Source organism: Channa argus, chromosome 21 (genome assembly GCF_033026475.1).
Source record: "Channa argus isolate prfri chromosome 21, Channa argus male v1.0, whole genome shotgun sequence".
NCBI classification, from domain to species: domain Eukaryota; kingdom Metazoa; phylum Chordata; class Actinopteri; order Anabantiformes; family Channidae; genus Channa; species Channa argus.
Genome location: NC_090217.1, coordinates 15,553,271 through 15,573,548, shown reverse-complemented (window position 1 = coordinate 15,573,548; position 20,278 = coordinate 15,553,271). Strand labels below are relative to the sequence as shown.

Here is a 20,278-nt window from a genome sequence, read left to right as displayed (position 1 = left end):
TGAATTTGCAATGTGACATCTTCCTCTCATGTTTTTCATCATTGATGAGCATGAGGAAAATACACTTACATATGGAGCTCAGGTTGTGAGCTGCATTGCCATAGTTGTTTTGATAATGTTAACAGCATCTTTGACACTGTAATTTGCATCCTTTTAGTAGATTTTTTATATTTGTTTGTGCAGAAGCCCAGTCAGTAATGATGCATACAGATTTACAAGCAGAAGTTAATTAAACTTGTGTAGAAATTGTACCAAATCTTAAAGGGAGTTTTTCCTCTTGCTCCAGGGGGAATTGTGGGGTTCTCTCCATACATCTTATAATCTTGACTTTATTCTGTAAAGTGCCCTGAGATTACTTTGTTGTGAATTGGCGCTATATAAATAAAGTTGAATTGAATTGAATTATACCAGTTTGAACTAAATTTGTTTTTAGATTTGAACTATATGATAAAATCATATAGTTCCTGTAAACTTTTTGTTGCATCAAATAATCGTGTACACTTTCAATCTGCTGCCATTCTCAGGACCTGCGGCAGTACCTGTCCAGCCTGGCAGAACAGTGTAACTCTGCAGAGATGGACTCAGAGCTCCCCACTGTGGTCATTCTGGACAACCTCCATCATATCGGCTCCCTCAGTGACATATTCAATGGCTTCCTCAACTGCAAGTACCATAAATGGTGAGTTGGAACTTGTCCCCTCTTCTAAGCCAAATAAATAACAAAGGGAGAGTGAGGATGCTGTAGAACTGTAGCAGAAATAGAGTGGATTATTAAAATAATTGTATGTGAAAATGTGTGTGTAATGTTAAAATAATATTTTTTAAGAATATTATTTCATACATTGCAAATGGAGAAAAATCTCTGGTTTGTATCATTACTTACCTAGCAGCAACTTAATGTAGTGGTTTTTAGTGGAATAGCTAAGTTGTGACAGTGACTATCTATATTTTATTGTCTTTGCTTCCATTAGCCCTTATGTTATTGGAACCATGAACCAGGGAGTTTCCTCCTCTCCAAACCTTGAGCTACATCACAACTTCAGGTTTGTGATCAAACTTTAACCACTTCCTTGATTTATACTGAGGAGCCACTCACTGAATTTACAAGATTATGCTATTGGTGAATTTGTAAAATTGTGAAAAATCCACCTTATATAGTCTGGTTAATTTTTGTAAGGATTCTGTTTTGTTTCCTTAACTTCATCTCACCTGTGAGATAATGGATTTCAGTTATATGTTATACTATTTCTTACGGTTTGTAAACTAAAAAGATTTTTTCAACAGAGAATGAGTAATCATGCCTCCTGCATAACTGGCTTTGTTAAATGAAAATGAATAGAATGTAATGCATGTGCTTAAGGAGCATCATTTCTGCTTGGCATCTTCTACAAGCTGAGGATTTAGGAAATGAAAGCTTATCATGAGCCAGACATTAATTTAATATGAATCTGTTATAGTAAAGTGAAATCTGCCAAGAACTGTTTAAATAGATGGTATAAACACGAGTCACATTATTTGCTGCTTTAATCAGAAATCAGGTTTAGTATTGATTTGTTTTATAAGCCTAGCTGGTTTTGTTACACCATTGACTATCCTTTTTATTATAGGTGGGTGCTGTGCACCAACCACACTGAGCCAGTCAAAGGTTTCCTGGGCCGTTTCCTACGGCGGAAGCTGATAGAGGTGGAGATAGATAAGAACATGCGCAGTAACGACCTGATTAAAATCATCGACTGGATCCCCAAGACCTGGCAGCACCTCAACAGCTTCCTGGAAGCACACAGCTCCTCTGATGTCACCATAGGTCAGTTCCCACACACACTGTAGTGTTTTATACAGCCTGTGTGGTGTCTGTTACTTCCCCCACTATCTGTCCATACAAGACACTAATTTTCAGTCTTTGAATCGTACTAATGTAATGTTTTGAATATTGATTAAAAGACATTGTAGACTGAATTAAATATTGTTGAATGCTCTGTGTCTTTGTTTTTTTTTTTTATCTTTCATCCATCCATTCTCATCACCTGGGCTTGTTTTTCCTTACAGGTCCCCGTCTTTTCCTGTCCTGTCCAATGGATGTAGAAGGCTCTCGGGTTTGGTTCACTGACCTGTGGAACTATTCCCTGGTACCCTACCTGCTGGAGGCTGTCAGGGAGGGGCTTCAGGTATTACTGGAAGAAGTACAAGAATTTGAACGCTTTTCCACCACTCTGGTGCTACAGTGCTTAATGTGAAATACATTCATCATTGCAACCACTTCACTGTATCACAGCACAATGCACTATTTAACAGAAATGTGCACTGTTTTCAATAAATGCATTGCATAACTTGTTGTTGCCATTCAGTTTTAATATATGAAAATAATTCAGATTCTTTGCTCTGGTGCAAAACACAAGTTCAGGCCCTTATTTAAGCAGATTCTTTCTTACTTATCTACACTTTCACTTTCTTTTTTTAATCACTGCTGCAGCTGTACGGCAAAAGAGCAGCATGGGAAGATCCTTCCAAGTGGGTGAGCGACACATATCCGTGGAGCGCCAGCTCATTGCAGCAGGATGGCCAGTCATTGCTCCAGCTGAGGCCGGAGGATGTAGGATACGACGGCTACAGCTCATCAAAGGAGGGAGCTTCTTCCAAGCAAGTGTCTCAGAGTGACACTGAGGGAGACCCACTGGTGAGGAAAACATAAAACACATAAATTTGCCCTGCTAGTCATTAACCTATGGTAATATGATGCCTACTATGGAGAGTTGAGTTTTGAGCATTTCAGATAAGCAAAAATACATCATAGGTAACCATTCTGTGGAAGATGAATTTTTGTATTTAAAATGATGGCCAAACTCGAGCAGAAAAAAGATGTCAAAGAAATATCGAATACCTGTGCTTTACATGTGAACTGTCAGATCAAATGTTTCAATACACAAAATCACATAACAGATTCACAAAGCTGCTCAGTTTAAGGTTACCAGGTTCCATAGTTACTTAAGTGAGAAATATAAAAAAAGAAAAACAAAAATAAAGAAGCTGGTAAAGCTGCCACAGTAGATGGTAGATGTACAAGACTTGGCACACCTGCACTCAAATTAACCACGCACACAAACACACACACACACAAACAAGAAAATCGGCTTTTGAGTGAGAGCAGAGAGAGATGAAGGCAAATGGATGGAGAGAGAATTAATTTCCATTTGGTGAGTTATTGCAGCCCAAGAGGAATTAAAGGGTAGTCATCCAAATATTACTGGCTTGATTTAGCGTGTGTGTGTGTGTGTGTATGCGTGTGTGTCCAGGCGTGATCAATTTGAGCGCAGGTGTGCCAAGGCTCGTTTTAGGAACACTTGAAGCAATACAGCAGATGCAGCAGCTCTTGTGCATTATTTAGGTCATTAGCTCTGTTGCAGGGATGAGAAGTTTCGCTGTTTTATTGTGATTTACTGCAAAATTTTATTTAATGCTGTGGATGTGGTTGGTACAGTGTCATTGGTTCTTCACTGAAAAAAAAGTTATTTACCACCAAAGAGTATAAACATCATGCTCAGATAAAGTAACTTAACCACCAAAGGTAGAATAAAACTAAACCAGGGATCTATGGCAAGTTATACCTTAAATGTCCAGCATATTTGGAAATATTTTTATTTTCTTGCAGAGATTAGAAAGACATAGTGCCTAAAAAAGTACTCCCACCCAGCCTTTTTGGAAGTTTTCGCCTTTTATTATATTATAACAATGATTTAATTTGGCCTTTTTGGTGACATTTTAAAAAATTTCTAAGTGAAAACAAATAATTAAAATAATTATAAATATAAAACAAAAGTGATTGAATACAGATTCACCCCCTTTAAAATAATTACCCAAATGACCACGGGTGCAGCGAGATGGTATCAGACAGTTAGTTAAATGGACATCACCTAAGTGCAGTGATTATAGTGTAAGTCCACCTGTTTCTGAAAGGTCCAGTTATTAGTGGATCAGTATCCTGGTGAAAATCTACACAGAGAAGACAATAGAACTCCCCAATCAACTGAGTGAAAAGATGCCAAGAGGAGACTAGTGGCAGAGGCACCTCTGAATGCCCCAAAGGAGTTACAAAACAAAGCAACAAATCACATTCAGTGCAGCAAAAAATAATTTTCACTTTTATCCTAAAGCAAGTGAGCTGCAAATATAATCAGCCCCTATGAAAATCAACCTGCTTTATCTGAAGCTTTCATGATTTATGTGATTGTTGTGTTTGCAGATGAACATGCTGCTACGACTGCAGGAGGCAGCCAACTACTCCAGTGCACAGAGCTGCGACAGCGACAGCACCAGTCACCATGACGACCTGCTGGACTCCTCACTTGAGTCGGCTTTATGAGACCAAGACTCTTGGACCCTCTAAACCTGGGAACCTTCGAACCTCCACTGCTACCAGACACCACCATTATAATGCAAAGATATATGATATATGAAAAGTTTTATTATCCAGAATGGTATACCCACCATTTGACCTATTTTTACATAATGATGGTGCAATATTAAATGAAATTATTTTATGTTTTAGAAAGCATTTGCCAACGCTATCAAAATGATAAAACAGTCCCATAAGTTGGATTATTTCTATTTTACTGACATCAAATGTTGAAGGTAGTCATTTTTAATTCAGTACAGCATTTCATATATGTGTGGGCAGGACTGCAATGCCTAAGAAGGGACTTTAGTCCCTTTGACTTCTGAGGAGTTAATGACTGTGCTCCATTGACTCCATTCATTTAACTTTAGGCATCAGCTTCCATAACTTTAGAGAAAAAGGAGAATAGCAGAAATTTGACATGACAAACTCAAAACTGGACTTTTATTTTTTACCCAATTATATCTTCAGATGTTTACAATGGAGGGTGGGGGGGGGGGGTCTGTTGTTTATGTCTTTTGTTGTTTACAGAGGTGCTTTTCATAGACACACACACATACACACATTTAAATGCACTTAGACTTAGACAGCAGGAGGAGACTTTATAATCAGAGGCTTTGTTTGGTTCAAGTTCACATTTGACTAACAGTCCAGCCTGCCAAAGTGTCCTTAAACAGGGCACTGTATCTCTACCATCTCTGGGGTACCTGACCACATTTGCTGAGGGAGGCAAGTTGTAGAATACTGTTGTGTTATTGGGTGATGTAATCCTTCTAGTGGCCATATTGGAGGTTGTTAGTATGGCTGTAAATGGCTTTTTGTTTCTTCACCTACAAACTGGGCTCATCACAGATATACTAGGATAATATTTTGTGATTAAGTAATGTCTGGAAAAGTCAGGCGACAAGTCTTTGTTGTGGTTAATTGACCTGGAACCTCCGAAGTTAGTGCTTTGGAGTAAAGGTTAGTTTTAAGGGACACTTTGTTTTTAAATCTAGCTGTTTACCACTGTATCACCTTTTTGGGTGCCTTTACTCTTTATGAACAAAAATTGTGTAAAGGCAATTCCGCAACTTCGTGATGGCACCATATGTGAATGATATGAAACCAGAGAGCAAAGCAAGACTCGGATTACATGAGTTACATTATCATAACACACTGACCCACATCTCTCCTGGCCTCAGCACAGCGGTCCATCGTGCTGCTGGTCTCCTGGCCTGAACCATCTCAGTGCCGGGCACTGCCAAGCCGCTCCTCACTGCACTGTAAGCACAACAAAAGCGCATTTTCTGTGTGTCATCCAGCTTGATTGCTACTGTGAATGAAAAATGGAAAGTGCCAATGTTTCTTTTTTATTTACTGCCAAATGTGTACACACACACACACACACACACCTATACATACTCTCTTTCACAATGTTGAGCTCACCATGATTGTAAACTTTTTTCTTTTTTCGGCCTTTCTCACTCTGAAGCTTGTTGTCACTCATTGGCTGTAAACTCACCCTAACAATAGGAGGCAGTGCCCTCTTCGGGTCACCAGAAAACTACAGCTGATCATTTGCTAAATTCCGTCCCCACATTATGCTGTGACATCATGTCTGTCAAGCTTTGGAGTTATCTACTGATTTAGGCAGTGCACAATGACATGTAGTAAGAGAGATATTTGAAAAAGTTAGAGCATGTTGTCTGAATGCTCTACTGTTAGCTGCTAACATTAACATGTTTGGCTCACTAGCTTAACCTCATCCACTGTGTGGATGATGCTACCGTGCTCTTCAAACACATTTGTTAAAAAAGCAAGCCAGGCAGCCAAATATGGTTATTTTAGGATGGTATTTTGTTTTATTTTCCCTAATTCTGACTAGCTCTAGCCCACAAAAGTGTTGATTCGTGGCAATGTATCAATAGCTTGTGAGGATGCTGACTTTTTTCCTTGAGACATGCAGCTTTGGCTATCAAGTGCGTATTTCAGACAATTAATATAGGTTTAAATCAGCTGGAATGGAATAGGAAGCTTGACAGGCTACAGGGAAGTAGCTTACAGTATCTAACTATCATTTGCAAACAGTTGAATTGCTGTGGCATTTTCTTTGGCCTGATTGGAGAACCGAGCAGGCGCGTTAGCAACAGGGACATTTTTCTGGACTTTCACCTGAGCAGAAATGAGCTGTGACACTGTTTGATCCCTCAAGAAAATATCAGTAATATTAAATGAAATATTAATTCAGGCTTGATTAGCTAGGTCAGCATCCCATCTGAAATCTCATTTGAGGTACCAAAAGATAATTAAAAGTATTTGGTGATGCAAGTTAATCACATCAGCTCAAGTGCTGAATAAGGGAACAATGATACTGGTGCTTTCTCACTGCCTTAAATGTGCAAAAGTTTGGAAGGCATCTCCTCCTATTAGTGAGAAAAAGGTTGATGATAATGATCTGCTTCCTGCTATGTCAAAGATGCTGCTTATGGTGGGAAAAACTGCTTTTTTTGTTGTTTGTTTGTTTGTTGATCCTTCTTCCTCCAAGTAGCTTGCTCTTGTTTTCTGACAGCTAAAATATAAAAGAGCTGTCACTGAATTAAAAACTGATCAATATTGTAAAAACATTTAAAAGGGGTGGGGTATTTTTTAGTTGTTGTTTTGTGCCCAGTTGATCTGGGCTCACTTGAACTGACAGGAGCACAACCAAACTGTTTTGGGTTTTTTTTTAGCCTGACGAGCATGTTATGAAGCTTTCTAAAGGAGATTCATTAAGAAGAGACCTTTACCTTTACATATGCGTGTACTGGACGGAAGCCATTTTAAATTTTGATTGTCCTCTCTTTGTTTAATGAGTGGGTTGGTTTTGCACACTTTGGTTGGGGTGGGTTGTAAATACTTAAGTCTTGCACAGTGAATCAAAGATGCATTCTGCCCTGTTGATGTTACAGTATGCTTAATCCGCTGAGTAAATTATTGTACTTTGAAAATGGAGAGAAAAAAAAAATGCAAAAACGTAACACACTGTCGGAAACAGACGTGTGTCTTGTGGTGATGGGATGTTTTGCCTATGCAGGAGGCATACAGTGTACAGTAAGAAAACAGTTTTAACTCACTAAATCCACAGACAAAGAACAAAAAAAAAAAAAAGAGGCACTTTTCCAGTCTCCCTCCCCCCCCCCCCCCCCCCCCCAATATTCTCGGGACCCTCTCTGTGTTTAGGAATGCTTGTTGTTCCTTAGAAGCACTTCCTCTCTGGACATTTTAACCCAAGCTTACCGCCACGTTAGGCTTGCCAGCTGTCCGAGTGACTGAAGCTGACCTGACACCGTACTGTATGCGTTTACCAACATCCAACAGGTGCTACTAGTCAAAGCCCATCAGAGACCTACGTTGTCACAACCTCAGGACAATCTTACCTTCTACAATCCTACCTGTGTTCAGCTTCAAACGCCTCTACAGCCAAGCCTCTGATGGTTGCACATATATCTAGTCAACTTGGCCAGCAAGGGTGTGTAGTTGCATGCTAAGGGTGTAGTTACAATGGTAACAGGTTGCTCCTTACCTAGACACTGATGTATCAAACCCGAGCTTAGATCTCCCTTTTTTCACCCTCCCAGCTAATCTGCACTCCTGTTATAGGCCATTAGTTCCCAAACTAGCAGAACTTTGACACCACTAACAGTGTACGCCATAGTGTTGATGATCAGCTGGTAATTTTTCCCACCTAACACTTTGCAGTGAATTCTCAGTTGAAAAACATAGCATTTACTCTGGATTGAGAGCGAGTTTTATTCTTTTCGGGTCAAACATTTGTCCTTAAATGTTTTATATTTTGTACATTTGTATGTAACATATCATGTAAATAGACAGAGACAGTGATTTAAATCATCTGGAGGATTTTGTAGTCTTTGTAAAGCCCTAATAAATGGTATTTGGTGTCACACAAACAAACTACATGCTTTTGTCTTTTGTGTGCACTTGAAATACAATTGTGTGATTCATTCTGGGCAGTAAATGGACTAGCAGGTAAAGACACCAGAAGCAGGTAGATTGGCACAAAAACTACTTAAGTAGAAGTACTGTTATTTCTGGAAGAAAAGAAACAACTGTTATTTCTGGAAAACAAAGTAGTGAGTAACTAAATGAGTTATTGGTTAATATATATAGCAACATTGTTTTTGTACAAGTATGAATAATCAAATGTGAGTTTATATAAAGAAACTTGACATAAAGACATTAAAGAGAATCAATTCAAATATGAAAACTTCATTATACATTCGATCAGTACCAGTAGTTTTATTGACCCAAATATGACTAAAAGAACAGGCTGTAATAGATGTATGTTTTCCAAATTAGAAAAATGTTCTATAGAAAAATCAATTCATTGCATATTTGTAATATAAATAGCAATGATAGAGGACAGAAATTGTAATGAGCTAAGGAAGGAAGATGCTGAATGTTATGCGCCCCAGAGAGTAGAAACTTATGTTAGTGCCTTCCGACATGAGCACACGTCAATCAAAGGTAATGACGTATATATTCTACGTGTATTCACTTCCGGGTCGTTCACCGTTGAGGCCACAGCAAAGATGGGACGAGGAGCGAGTCCTGTGACGGAGCCTGAAGAAGACAGTCAACTGTTTAAATCTAACGGAGCTTCGGTGTCTTTACCGAAACACTCCTACTGGTTTGACTTTTGGGCGTTTGTACTCTTTGACATCGCGTTTTTTCTCGTCATTTATTTTCTAGTCCCCTAAAAGGTAAGTGGCAGAGGTTTGTAGTTTGCTAACAGAGGGCGGCTACGGAAATTGTTAACCTACCAACCAACTGAGCTTCTAATGCTACATTTGACTTGTTCGCTCAGCGAGTATGTAAAGTACGACTTTGGTGTATATTAATAATAAATGTCTGTCAGATCCACTTTCTGTTATTAAAAAAACATGCAGTGCATTCACAAAGTTTTCAGACGTTCTTCGCTTTCTTAATTTTGTTATGTTGCTGTCTGATTCTACAATTGTTCACATTTATTTTTTCTCATTAATCTTCGTTCAGTGCCCCATAATGACAAAGTAAGCAACTGAATTTCTAAATGTTTACAAATAACTGGAAAAAGGAAAAAAACACTTCAAATTCAGCTCAGGTGCCTCCCACTTCTTTTAAACGTTGAGACGTGACAGGAGTTTATCTGTGGTGACTTAAATTGAATGGACACACCTCTATAGAAGGACAACCAGGACTCTGCCAACCAGTTACCCGGCCAAACTGATCTATCAGTGATGACGGTCTTCGTAAGAGAGGGGACAAAGAACCTGATGGTCATTCTGACTGAGGTCCAGAGATCCTGTGTGGATCATTGTGGTTTGCTTTAGTTGTGTTTTATTTATTTAGTTATTTAAGCAGCTGGGACTAGAAGACTAGTTGGGGTTAATGGAAAACTAAATGAAATCATGTCCCATAGTGCTCAAGACCTCAGATCGGGTCTAAAGATTCACCTTACAACATGACAACAGTCCTAAGCACACAGGCTAGACAATGCAGAAGTGGCTTAGGGTCAACTCTGAATGTCCTAAAGTGGCCCAGAGCCCTCACTTGAACCCCATTGAACATATATTTACAGAGATTTCTAAAATTCAGTTTCAACTGTCATGGTGTAATAAGAGAGAAAATAATTACTTAAACAACCATGGTATCAGGCTGCAACATAACAAAAGTGGAAAAAAGTGAAGGGGATCTGAGAACTTTCTGAATGCACTGAATGTTGAAGTCATACCACAGAGGTAGAGTAGTCAGGCAACAGTGACTAAAGTAAATTGCCTGTTACATTTTGCACATCTGTGTTACTTCTATACACACTCTAGTTTTCAGGCTGCATGTGTTTTGTGTTAGTAGTCAACAGGTTTAGTGACACATTAAAAAGGTGAAACTACAGAAAAAATGAAGCAAATAATCAACAATATGTAGTGACAACCCTTCATCCACACAGCCTACAAAATGTCACATAAATTCCTTTCTTATGTCAAAGTGGTGATGTACATGTATGTATACAAACGATTTTTTTAAGAATACAAATAATTATGACATTACTTAATTGACAAGTGAATTAGCTATAGACAGCTATCAAGGTCACATAAAAAACTTCTCAAGCACAAGCATAATAAATATTCAACAGTACATACTGACGATGTAACCAAAGGCATAGGATGTGTGCCACTTATTATCCAAAGCACTCACCACCAAGAGCAACTTGGGGTTCAGTGTCTTGCCCAAGTTAGCCTGTACATACAGTAATGATAGCTAGCTATTTTTGGAAAGTATAGAATCGGCAAATTTGATGATCGATGATAAGAAACATACTCTTCCACACAATAGTCATGAATGACACACATACACACAGTACATACTAATGTTGCCATCATTTTTTTAACCTCAGAAATGTATGTGCTTGTCCTTCATGACTACTATGTGTAATTAATAAATACATAAATAAAAATAATAAATGCATTAATATATATATATATATATTTTTTTTTTTAATTAAACTGATGTGCATTTTGAATAATTGTCTGTTCTGATCTGAGGGATTTGTTGTAGTGGTACAACTAATCATTGTTTTTACCTGTTTAAATTTCCCAATGCAGAGCATGGACTCATAAAGCTTACATTCTATAATCAGTTGGATCAAAATATTGAGCCTTGACTGTATCCTGTAAAAGCAGTTTGAGACACTTGCACAAGGCTGCAACATTTTCCTCAATATTTATAATCATCTGTATTTTTTTTTTTATGTATTTGAGCATTGTAAGTGGGTTTAATTGGTTTTTAACCTTTGTCTTATATGTGATTATTTTTGTTTTAGAATTATCCTTGACTGTGGACCCTAAAGATATGGAGACAGACTGTTCCTGCCCTGCTGTTGGAATGCTAACCCAGCTTTGACCAAATTTCATACTTCATTATTGGATATCTCTTCACAGTTACCAAAGACGACCATGGAACTAAACGTTTTATATATCTGGCATTCTCCTTTGATATCAGAGATGTGAACCACAAATCTCATTTCCACAATGACGTTTTCCCAGTTGCACTTGAGTCACTCCTGGACTGGTTTATTTTGTTACCAAGGGAAAAGTAAACATTCACGAGTTATCTAAAAGTAGCAATGGCAATATGAGGACTTATAAAATGTATCTGCATAAAGTGCTATTGCGTTATCAGTATGAATGTCACCCAGTGGAGCAGACCTGTTTTTTAGATCAATAAGCCACTGTTAATAAACTTTACTTGCATAGCATCTAGCTGTTTATCTATGATTTACCAGTTAACCTGATGAGCAGCTAACCCTTATCTTCTCTGCGGCTTGTTGTTATGTAGACCAACATATGGAAATGTGTTTCAGTTTGTCCCGACAACCCATGTGATGATTCTGTATAGGCTCAGTAATACAACAGCAACATTTTCATTTACCTGAACACCATCTTATGATTCCAGCTCACTAAAATCTTTGGAAGTTTGCACATGTAGAAATATCCTAATAAAGTTTATTATCTACCTGGTTGTGACTATTTGATTTTAGTTGGAATTTTATAATATTTACACACATTTTAAAATATGTTGTCATATAAAACCTTGCAAGGCACACTATTGCTGGAGATGCACTTGTTAATTTATTGCAGATGGCAATGAAGAAGCAACCACATTTATGTAAAATCTCGTCAGCTGGTGGTATTTATAAAAAGTACTTTAGTATTATGAAAAGGATTTATTAATGTGTATCGTGTTACATGTCGAACTTTTATTTTGAAACTGTACAACAGCTGTTTCCGCTTTGTGAGGCGCTAACAACAGTTTGTCCACTTTGTGGTGCTCTGTGACTGTAAAATTGACTTTGTGTTGCTTTAATCATGGAAACGGCTGTCAGTTCCTACCAGGAGGACAACACGGGTCCGTTTCAGTTGTCTTTTGTCGTTTGTTTCGCAGCTAACAGAAAAGTAGCTTTCCGGGGTCGTTAGCTCTTACCACAGCTAATAACAGTGATTGCAGCTAACGTAACTAAATATAACGTTAAACACAGCAAAACACGCAGTTAAGTCAACAGTTACTATATGTTTAACTTACGCTTTGTTCATAAAGTTATCTTTGTGGTTGTGAATGTTGTAAATTAATGTATGTACGTTTCCTATTGTAGTGCTAAGTGGCTAGCTAAGCTAACTACAAGTTATCAGCCCAGTGATTAAAGGAGTTGAGCACTGACTTGTTTTGTAGTTAGCCGTATTGTGTGTCCTAGAAAAAAGTATATAGTGTGTTTCTTGGAACGCAAAGTGATTCAAATCAGAGAGACGGTACCATCAAAAACAGCGCTTCTGACACAAAAGGTTCCCAAATGATCAATGACTAATCGAATTCATCGTTACATTTAATTCTGATTTCTAAACTGGAGTATTAGCTGCGCCACCATCCAGTGTGCACATGTACGAGTTCTACCAGTCGTGTGTTTGCTGTAGAACAAGAAGACACTCGAATGTCTTACCCCTGTCAACCCTATATATTTGTGTCTGTGCAGACATTTTCCTGCCGTTATCATCATTAAGGCTGCTGGTCCCTCCTCTGCGGCTGCTTTCTGCAGCCATGTGGCAGGTGGCTCTGCGGAGAGATGTTTTTGACTATGAAAAGCTCGATGAGTTCGTATCATTGGTGTTGGCCACAGTTCCAGATCTGCTCAGTCCAAAGCAACGAGGAAAACTGCTTCTCCGACTGCGATCAAAAGTGAGTATGCAGGTTTAAGATGAGCTCAAGTTATAGATATGTTCATAATTGTTTAATATGGACATGCCTTATTGAAACTTAATTCAGTGCCTTGCTGTAAGGACAATGTCTTTCTGCTTATTTGTCTTTAGATTATTCTTGAGTTGTGCAGGAATGAGGACACGGCCAACATTTTGTGTGTACAGCCTCATCTAGATCGAATACGTCCACCAGGATACACAGGAGTAAGATTATCTCAGTCCTTTGCATCATTGCCAGATGCTGTATGGTGGCTCACCTATTGTAATTTCTGGTTAAAGGAAGCATTGAAATGCTTATGTTGTTTGAAGACTGCCCCAGTAACAGTGATAATCTCTTTAAGAGTGGAGATGCAGAGGTGGATGCAGAAGAAGCCATTTTTGTGGAGCTCATTCAAACACTTTTGAAAGACCCAGCAGAGAGGGAGCATTTTTACCAGGTGGGCCAGCCTCACAAGTGATATTCCAAAAAGATGGGAAAGATTTGCTTTGTTATTGAGCATATAGTTTTGTAATTCCATATCCTCTTAGTTTTTGTGTAAACGTTACCTTTGTCCTTTCCAGGAAGTTTTTCCAGCAGAGTATGGTCTCAGCTACGACACAGACATGCAGCTGCTTGTGTGGGAGTTTCTTTCAAAACTTGAGAAACTCCTGCCAGTACCAGACCTCGCTCAGGTACGTGTTTGCCAAGTTATAATTATTCTTGGCATGCATATTGATGAGCACCTTAGTGTAGTGTGCATTTCAACCTCTGAGCTGACAGAATGCTCGTGCTGTGACCCAGAGTCATTCTTGCTGACGTGTTTGCATTTGTTAATAAACAGACTGTTTTATGGCTGACATCTGCTCCCTCCATACTGAAGGAATGCATAGAGGTGCTCTCCAGTCCTGAGGACCTGAGGTCTCTCCTGCAACACCACAAATGCCTTGAGCACCTTGGCACTCAAGGTAAACGGGATAAAAAGGTGAAAGACTTAAAGCTATAGAATTATCAGCAGATGAGCAAACCAGGGGTGTAATAATGTAGCATGGTACCAATATTTTGTCACTTAAAAATGTGATGACATGCACCATAGACATGGAAAATTGATACTAATATCAAGTTCCTGTGACTCCTGCAAGTTTTAGTTTTGTCATTTAGTTATTTTCACACTAGAGGGCACCACAGGCCATACATTTTCTTAACTGACCTGACTTTTATTTGCCACAGTGTCAATGCAGTTTACTCAAAGCGCTTTTACACTGCTTCTTATTCACCCATTCACACTCACAATCACACACAGCGATGGGAAAACTGCTATGCAACTGGCCAACACTCAACTGGAGCAACTAGCTGGGGTTCAGTGTCTTGCTGAAAGACAGCAAGGGATCGAACCAACAATTGCAGGATTGGTTGACGACCGCCCTACATTCCACAGCCGCCCCAACTGTTGCATCATCTACAACAGAATCGAAAGGAAACACAAGGGTCACCACAATACTGTTACAGCCACATTTTAACTTTAGTTTTTCAAATGCTTGCAGTGTTTAAATCACAGACTGAGATCTGTCAAAGGTCTCTGCTGCCCTGAATATGTTAATTTCCTAATAATAATAATAAAAACATTTTATTTTGCTAAACTACAAATACAAATTAGTTTTTGTAACGACATTCGTTGTTGGCCAATCTACCAGGGGCTACTTTGGTGCCGGTCCCGAGCCCATATAAAATGGGAGGGTTGCAGCAGGAAGGGCATCTGGCGTAAAAACTAATGCTAAATCAACGTGCGGCAACCCCTGAACGGGTACAAGCCAAAAGCCATTGATCTTTGAACAACAGTCAGTGTTTTGTAGTCATTACTGAAACTGTAGTTTGATCTTCAAATCTGAGTACACACATATAACATTACCTGTGAGGTTGAACCTAAAATGGGACAAATATAATACAAAATTCCAAGGAAAAGGTGGAAATATATTAAATAATAACAATAATAATTGAGAAAAGGAGTAGTGGTTGCTAAGCAACTACTTTATTAACTAGTTTCCTTTGATCCTGTTTCTTTAGGCTTTGATCCTATTCTGAGTCGGTTTTGAGCCGTTTAATTACTGAAGAAAGCTCAAATAAACAAGGTGAAGAAGCAACCGAGTTATTCCTGCATCTCGTGTGGTTGGCATGTGCCTTTTTCCAGTTTGGGCAGTTGTTGAAGTAGAGACCCCAGAAAACTTGACATTTCCTCATCATCTTTATGAGGACTCCTATAAAACGGACATTATATGTAGTTTTTTTGTTTGGTTTTTTCAGATTTATTTTAGGAAGGCAGAGAACTGCTGGTTCAAGAATAAAAGCAGAGTCTAACTTTAGAGATTATGAGTTTTATATTTTAATTTTTTTATATGCCTAAAAAAGACTAAATAACCTTTTTTGTTTGTCTTTTCTTACTATAACTGTTATGTCTATCAAACAAAATCATATTGTCCCCTTGAATTAGTTTGTGATCACACAAGTATATTTGTGAGCCATAATGAGTGCCCTAAAAAAAGTTTGTGACTATATTAAAGCAAAGTGTAGGCGTTGACAGAGACATATGAAAATATGAAGGCCAGAAACAGGGACTTTGAATTTTTCAAGCAACAACACAACAAACAGTTGCCCTTATATGTGCATATACAATCCCAATTGAAGAAAAGTTAGTATGGTGTGTAAAATGTAAATAAAAGAAGAATGCAATGATTTGCAAATCTCATCAACCTATATTGTATTCACAATAGAACATGAACAACACATCCGATGTTGAAACATTTGGAGACATTTTACCATTTCATGGAAAATATTAGTTCATTTTGAATATGATGGCACCTCACAACACATTTAAAAAAACAGGGCAAAGTTTACCATTGTGTAGAATACCGTCTTCTTTTGTCTATAAATGTCTGGGAAATGAGGAGACCAGTTGCTGGAGTTTAGCAGAGGAATGTTGTCCCATTCTTGTCTGATGCAGGACCCTAGCTGCTCTACAATCCAGGACCTTTGTTGCCTCATTTTTTGTTTTATGATGCATCAAAGGTTTTCTGTTGGTGAAAGGTCTGGACTCCAGGCAGGCGGGTTCAGCACCTGGACAATGTGAAGCCATGCTGTTGTGATGGATCCAGTATGTGGTTTTGCATTGTCTTGCTGAAATCTGCAAGGTCTTCCCTGATAGAGACATTGTCTGGATGGGAGCATATGTTGCTCTAAAACCTCTATGTACTTTTCAGCATTGATGATGCCTTTCCAGATGTGTAAGATGCCTAATTCATAGGCACTAATACACCCCCATATCATCAGAGATGCAGGCTTTTGTATTGGGCGCTGATAACACGGTGGACACGGAGTCCATAGTTTCCAAACATAATTTCAAATTTTGATTCATCTGACCAGAGAACAGTTTTCCAGTTTACCTCAGGCCATTTTAAAGGAGCTTTGGCCCAGAGAACACAGCTGTGTTTCTCAATCATGTTCACATGTGGTTTCTCCCTTGCATGATACATGACGAACTGTGTTCACAGACAGTGATTTCTAGAAGAGAATCATGCCTGTTTTTAATGCAGCGTTGCATGAGGGCCTGAAGATCACACACACCCAGTTTTGACCTTCGGCCTGTCGTCCTGATTCTCTGAATCCTTTAATGACATTATATATTGTAGAAGTCTTCAAAGTCTTGGCAATTTTACATTGAAGAACATTTTTCTGGAAGTATTTCACAATTTGTAAATGCCGTTTGAATGCCCAATTAAGTTATTGGAGATGTGTGGCTGCCATAAAATTCCAAATTAGCTTATATTTTCCATGAAATTGCAAAATGTCTGTTTTAACATGTGATAAGTTGTTTATGTTCTATTGTGAATAAAATATGGGTTGATGAGATTTGCAAATCTTGCAATCTATTTTTTTTTTTATTATTATTATTTTTTTACATTTTACACATAGTCCCAATTTTTTATTTTTTTTTTTTTGGAATTGGGGTTGTGACCCTTACTTATACTATCTGTGTTACTGCATAGGTACCACTGTGGAGATGTCTACCCAGGTCTATGCCTGCTCTGAATGTCCATTCTTTCACATGAACGAGACATACCTTCGGCAGCACATAGAGCACAGTCACCCTGAGCACTACATCAAACTTCAGAAGGCTGCTGAGACTGCTGAGCCCCCCAAGAAGAAGGTCCATTGCCCTGAGTTCCCAAAGCCTTTCCCCATCCAGGACAGACCTGACCCTTACACGTGTCAGGAGTGTGGCAAAACATTCACGCGCTCCTCTGATGTAACTCGTCACCAGCGCACCCACACCGGTGAGCGTCCATACACTTGTGAGGAATGTAACAAGGGTTTCAAGAACTCGTGGGATTTGACGAGACATCAGCGCATTCACACTGGAGAAAGACCTTTTCTCTGTTCCCAGTGTGGCAAACGCTTCACACAGATGGGTTTGCTCAAACTGCACTTCGAAAGAACCACATGCAGCCAAACTTGCAACCCTCCGCTGGATTTAACCACAGAGGTAGTCATAGCAGAAGAGACATCACACAAAGGTGATGGTCAGTACAAATGCCAGAAATGCAGCGAGAGCTTCAGTAGCATCCTGGAGCGGCTGAGGCACAGGCAGAATCACGTGGTAAGGCGTCAGTATAAATGTTCCCTGTGTGAGAAAATCTATAGCCGAGCGTCGGACTTGAAGAGACACCAGATGAAACACACAGGCGAGAGGCCATTTGCCTGTGAGTGTGGGAAAAACTTCACGCATGTGTGGCTTCTCCATAAGCACCAGCAGATCCACACCAGGGACCGCCCATACCCCTGTACAGAGTGTGGGAAGAGCTTTACACAGCTCCAGATCCTTAACAGGCACCTACTGACTCACAACGGCCAGCGACCTTTCCAGTGTTCCCAATGTGAGAAGAGCTTCACCCAGCTGGCCAGCCTTACACGCCACGAGAGAATCCACACAGGTGAAAGGCCGTACCTGTGCACCACCTGTGAGAAGACTTTCCTCACACACGGAGAGCTGGTCAGACATCAGCGCAGCCACAGCGACTTCAGACCTTTCAGTTGCTCACAGTGCCCGAAGAGCTTCAAAACAAAGCGTGCTCAGAGCGAACACCTCAACACACACACAGGTGAGCGTCCGTTCCCATGCACCCGCTGTGGAAAGAGATTCGCCAAGTCGACCTCGCTCGTCCGACACAATCTGACTCACACAGGGGAACGACCCCACCAGTGTTCTCAGTGCGGGAAGACCTTCCTCACATCCGGTGAACTGCTCCTCCACAAAAGGACCCACACAGGAGAAAGGCCTTATCCCTGCTCATACTGTGAGAGGAGATTCAGGTGCTCCTCTGACCTCAACATGCACATCCGAACACACACTGGGGAGAAGCCACACACCTGTCCGTTGTGTAAGAAGGGTTTTTGTACGTCTACGAGGCTGAAGAGACACATGCGCACACACATGGAGAAGGCTCTAGTCATGGAACCATTTGGCCTTTAAGCTGTCAGGAGGTAATGATGTATGTATTTAAACCGGATGTCAATAAAAATAAAAGGTGTTAAGTAAAATGGAAAATGTAGTTCAGTTCTCAAGGTTATTTGCCTTTATATGATTTGAGGTGAAGAAATGGCTATAGTTTTAGGCCCATTGTTAAGACCACAAATAGGTTATCATGGTGTGTCAAAACATAATTATTTGGGTGATTTTTAGGAGCTGAAATGTAGAATTCTCCAGTTACTCACTGGAAACTTCAGAACTTGGGGAAATGTCAAAAATTGTCTTTGCTTTGCTTTTCTGCTAATACAATAAGGACCCCTCAGTTTCCAGATGCCAAGAAGATAGTGGAACCAGCCCAATATTCTCTGCCAGATATTTCTGATAGCTACTTGGGGTAGTTCAGTGAGGGGTAAGAGTTTGTTCATCTATCCCTGTTAATGTAAAAAAAATAAAAATCTTTAGAGAGAAGATAGATCGTGGCTGACTTTTAAGGGCCATAGTAAGAACATTTCACAGAGGACCAGAAGGTCTGTTGCATCAAGATACATAGTTAAATCACAGGTTTCATACAGGTAGGACAAAGAGAGGACAGAAGTAATCTGCCTGTGGTACTGAAAAAAAAAATTGCTTAAAAATCCATGGTGAGCACATGTGATGTATTTACTGTGATTATCTATCCATTGATTAATCTGTTTAGCTATACTGTATATTGGAAATGACTTGATTTTAAAGCGGTAACTTTTTTAGATCTTCACATTCTTTCCGCTAAGGTAATTTCTCTGAGTTTATATGCAAACTGTTTAACAATAGTTTTATAGATGTCACACTGAAAAAAGAAGCATAGGGTATGAGAGCAGGATGTTTGTAATCCATTCACAGCACACAGTCTAGTTCTGTTTAGTGTATAATTAGTCTGGGTGATGTAATAATTTTACCAATATTTGTATGTACAATGCTCTTGATCAGCCCTTTTATCTGCAATCATTTCTTCTTTCAACCCCCACAGACCTCTTTAATCTATTCGTCAATCCAAAATGGTGGCCTTTGATCAGGCCACGGGACAGAGATATCACAAACAGACTTGGGGGAGAAGGAGGGGTGGCAGTCCCCTCTGTTGCCCACAACACGAATGAATGTTACTGTGCTCTTAAAGTGCTCTTTAATTTCTTCCCACAGTTGGAAAATAAAATAATAGCGTGACCTCTAAGGTGAACCCACACAATAAAGTCCCCTAAAAGGGCAGAATAGAGTAGACAATGTGCCACAATAGAGCAAATGCTGCCTCCAAAAGCCAGAATTCACCACTGATAGATGTATTAAGGACAATTGTAAATTTGAGACGGTGTCAGAAGTATTGATGTATTCGATTTAAGTGATCTTAGCCCCCACTTCGGAAACCAATTTTTAAAATAGATTAATTCAGAGAAAACACTAATATTTTTACTTTAGCAGATTGTTTGGTTTCTCGTACTACTTATACCAATCAAGTTGTTAGCATTTTACCAAATTTAAGTACCATATTGTTACAGTCTCGTCTTAATAACAGAGCAGACACAACATTTACTGGACAGTTTGAGACAGTGCATGATTTTTGACTTGTCTCCATTTTTTTGTTTTTGTAGTGG

The 20,278-nt window shown here is 39.3% G+C and overlaps 2 protein-coding genes across 17 annotated transcripts in view; both read left to right on the top strand.

Moving 5' to 3' along the window:
* nav3 (neuron navigator 3) overlaps positions 1-11,924 on the top strand; it is a 361,175-nt gene extending 349,251 nt beyond the window's left edge. For all 13 annotated transcript variants that reach the window (XM_067489701.1, XM_067489702.1, XM_067489700.1 and 10 more), the window contains 7 exons: positions 525-679; positions 972-1,043; positions 1,608-1,804; positions 2,047-2,165; positions 2,471-2,674; positions 4,238-9,132; positions 11,229-11,924. In XM_067489701.1, coding sequence (XP_067345802.1) covers positions 525-679; positions 972-1,043; positions 1,608-1,804; positions 2,047-2,165; positions 2,471-2,674; positions 4,238-4,357 — 867 coding nt within the window. In that variant the 3' untranslated portion in view covers positions 4,358-9,132; positions 11,229-11,924. The remainder of the gene's footprint in view (positions 1-524; positions 680-971; positions 1,044-1,607; positions 1,805-2,046; positions 2,166-2,470; positions 2,675-4,237; positions 9,133-11,228) is intronic.
* A 140-nt stretch (positions 11,925-12,064) lies between these two features.
* On the top strand, positions 12,065-18,731 carry LOC137106451 (zinc finger protein 345-like). Of its 4 annotated transcripts, none has more exons than XM_067489715.1 (7): positions 12,065-12,313; positions 12,933-13,135; positions 13,267-13,359; positions 13,497-13,592; positions 13,717-13,827; positions 13,977-14,100; positions 17,173-18,731. In XM_067489715.1, exons 1-7 carry the CDS (start codon positions 12,274-12,276, stop codon positions 18,654-18,656), a joined length of 2,151 nt encoding a protein of 716 aa, XP_067345816.1. In that variant the 5' UTR covers positions 12,065-12,273; the 3' UTR covers positions 18,657-18,731. The 4 variants fall into 4 exon arrangements, with proteins under 4 accessions (XP_067345816.1, XP_067345813.1, XP_067345815.1 ...); XM_067489716.1 differs by lacking the exon at positions 12,065-12,313 and adding an exon at positions 12,346-12,454; XM_067489712.1 differs by lacking the exon at positions 12,065-12,313 and having other exon boundaries at positions 12,341-13,135.
* The last annotated feature ends 1,547 nt before the right edge of the window (positions 18,732-20,278 follow it).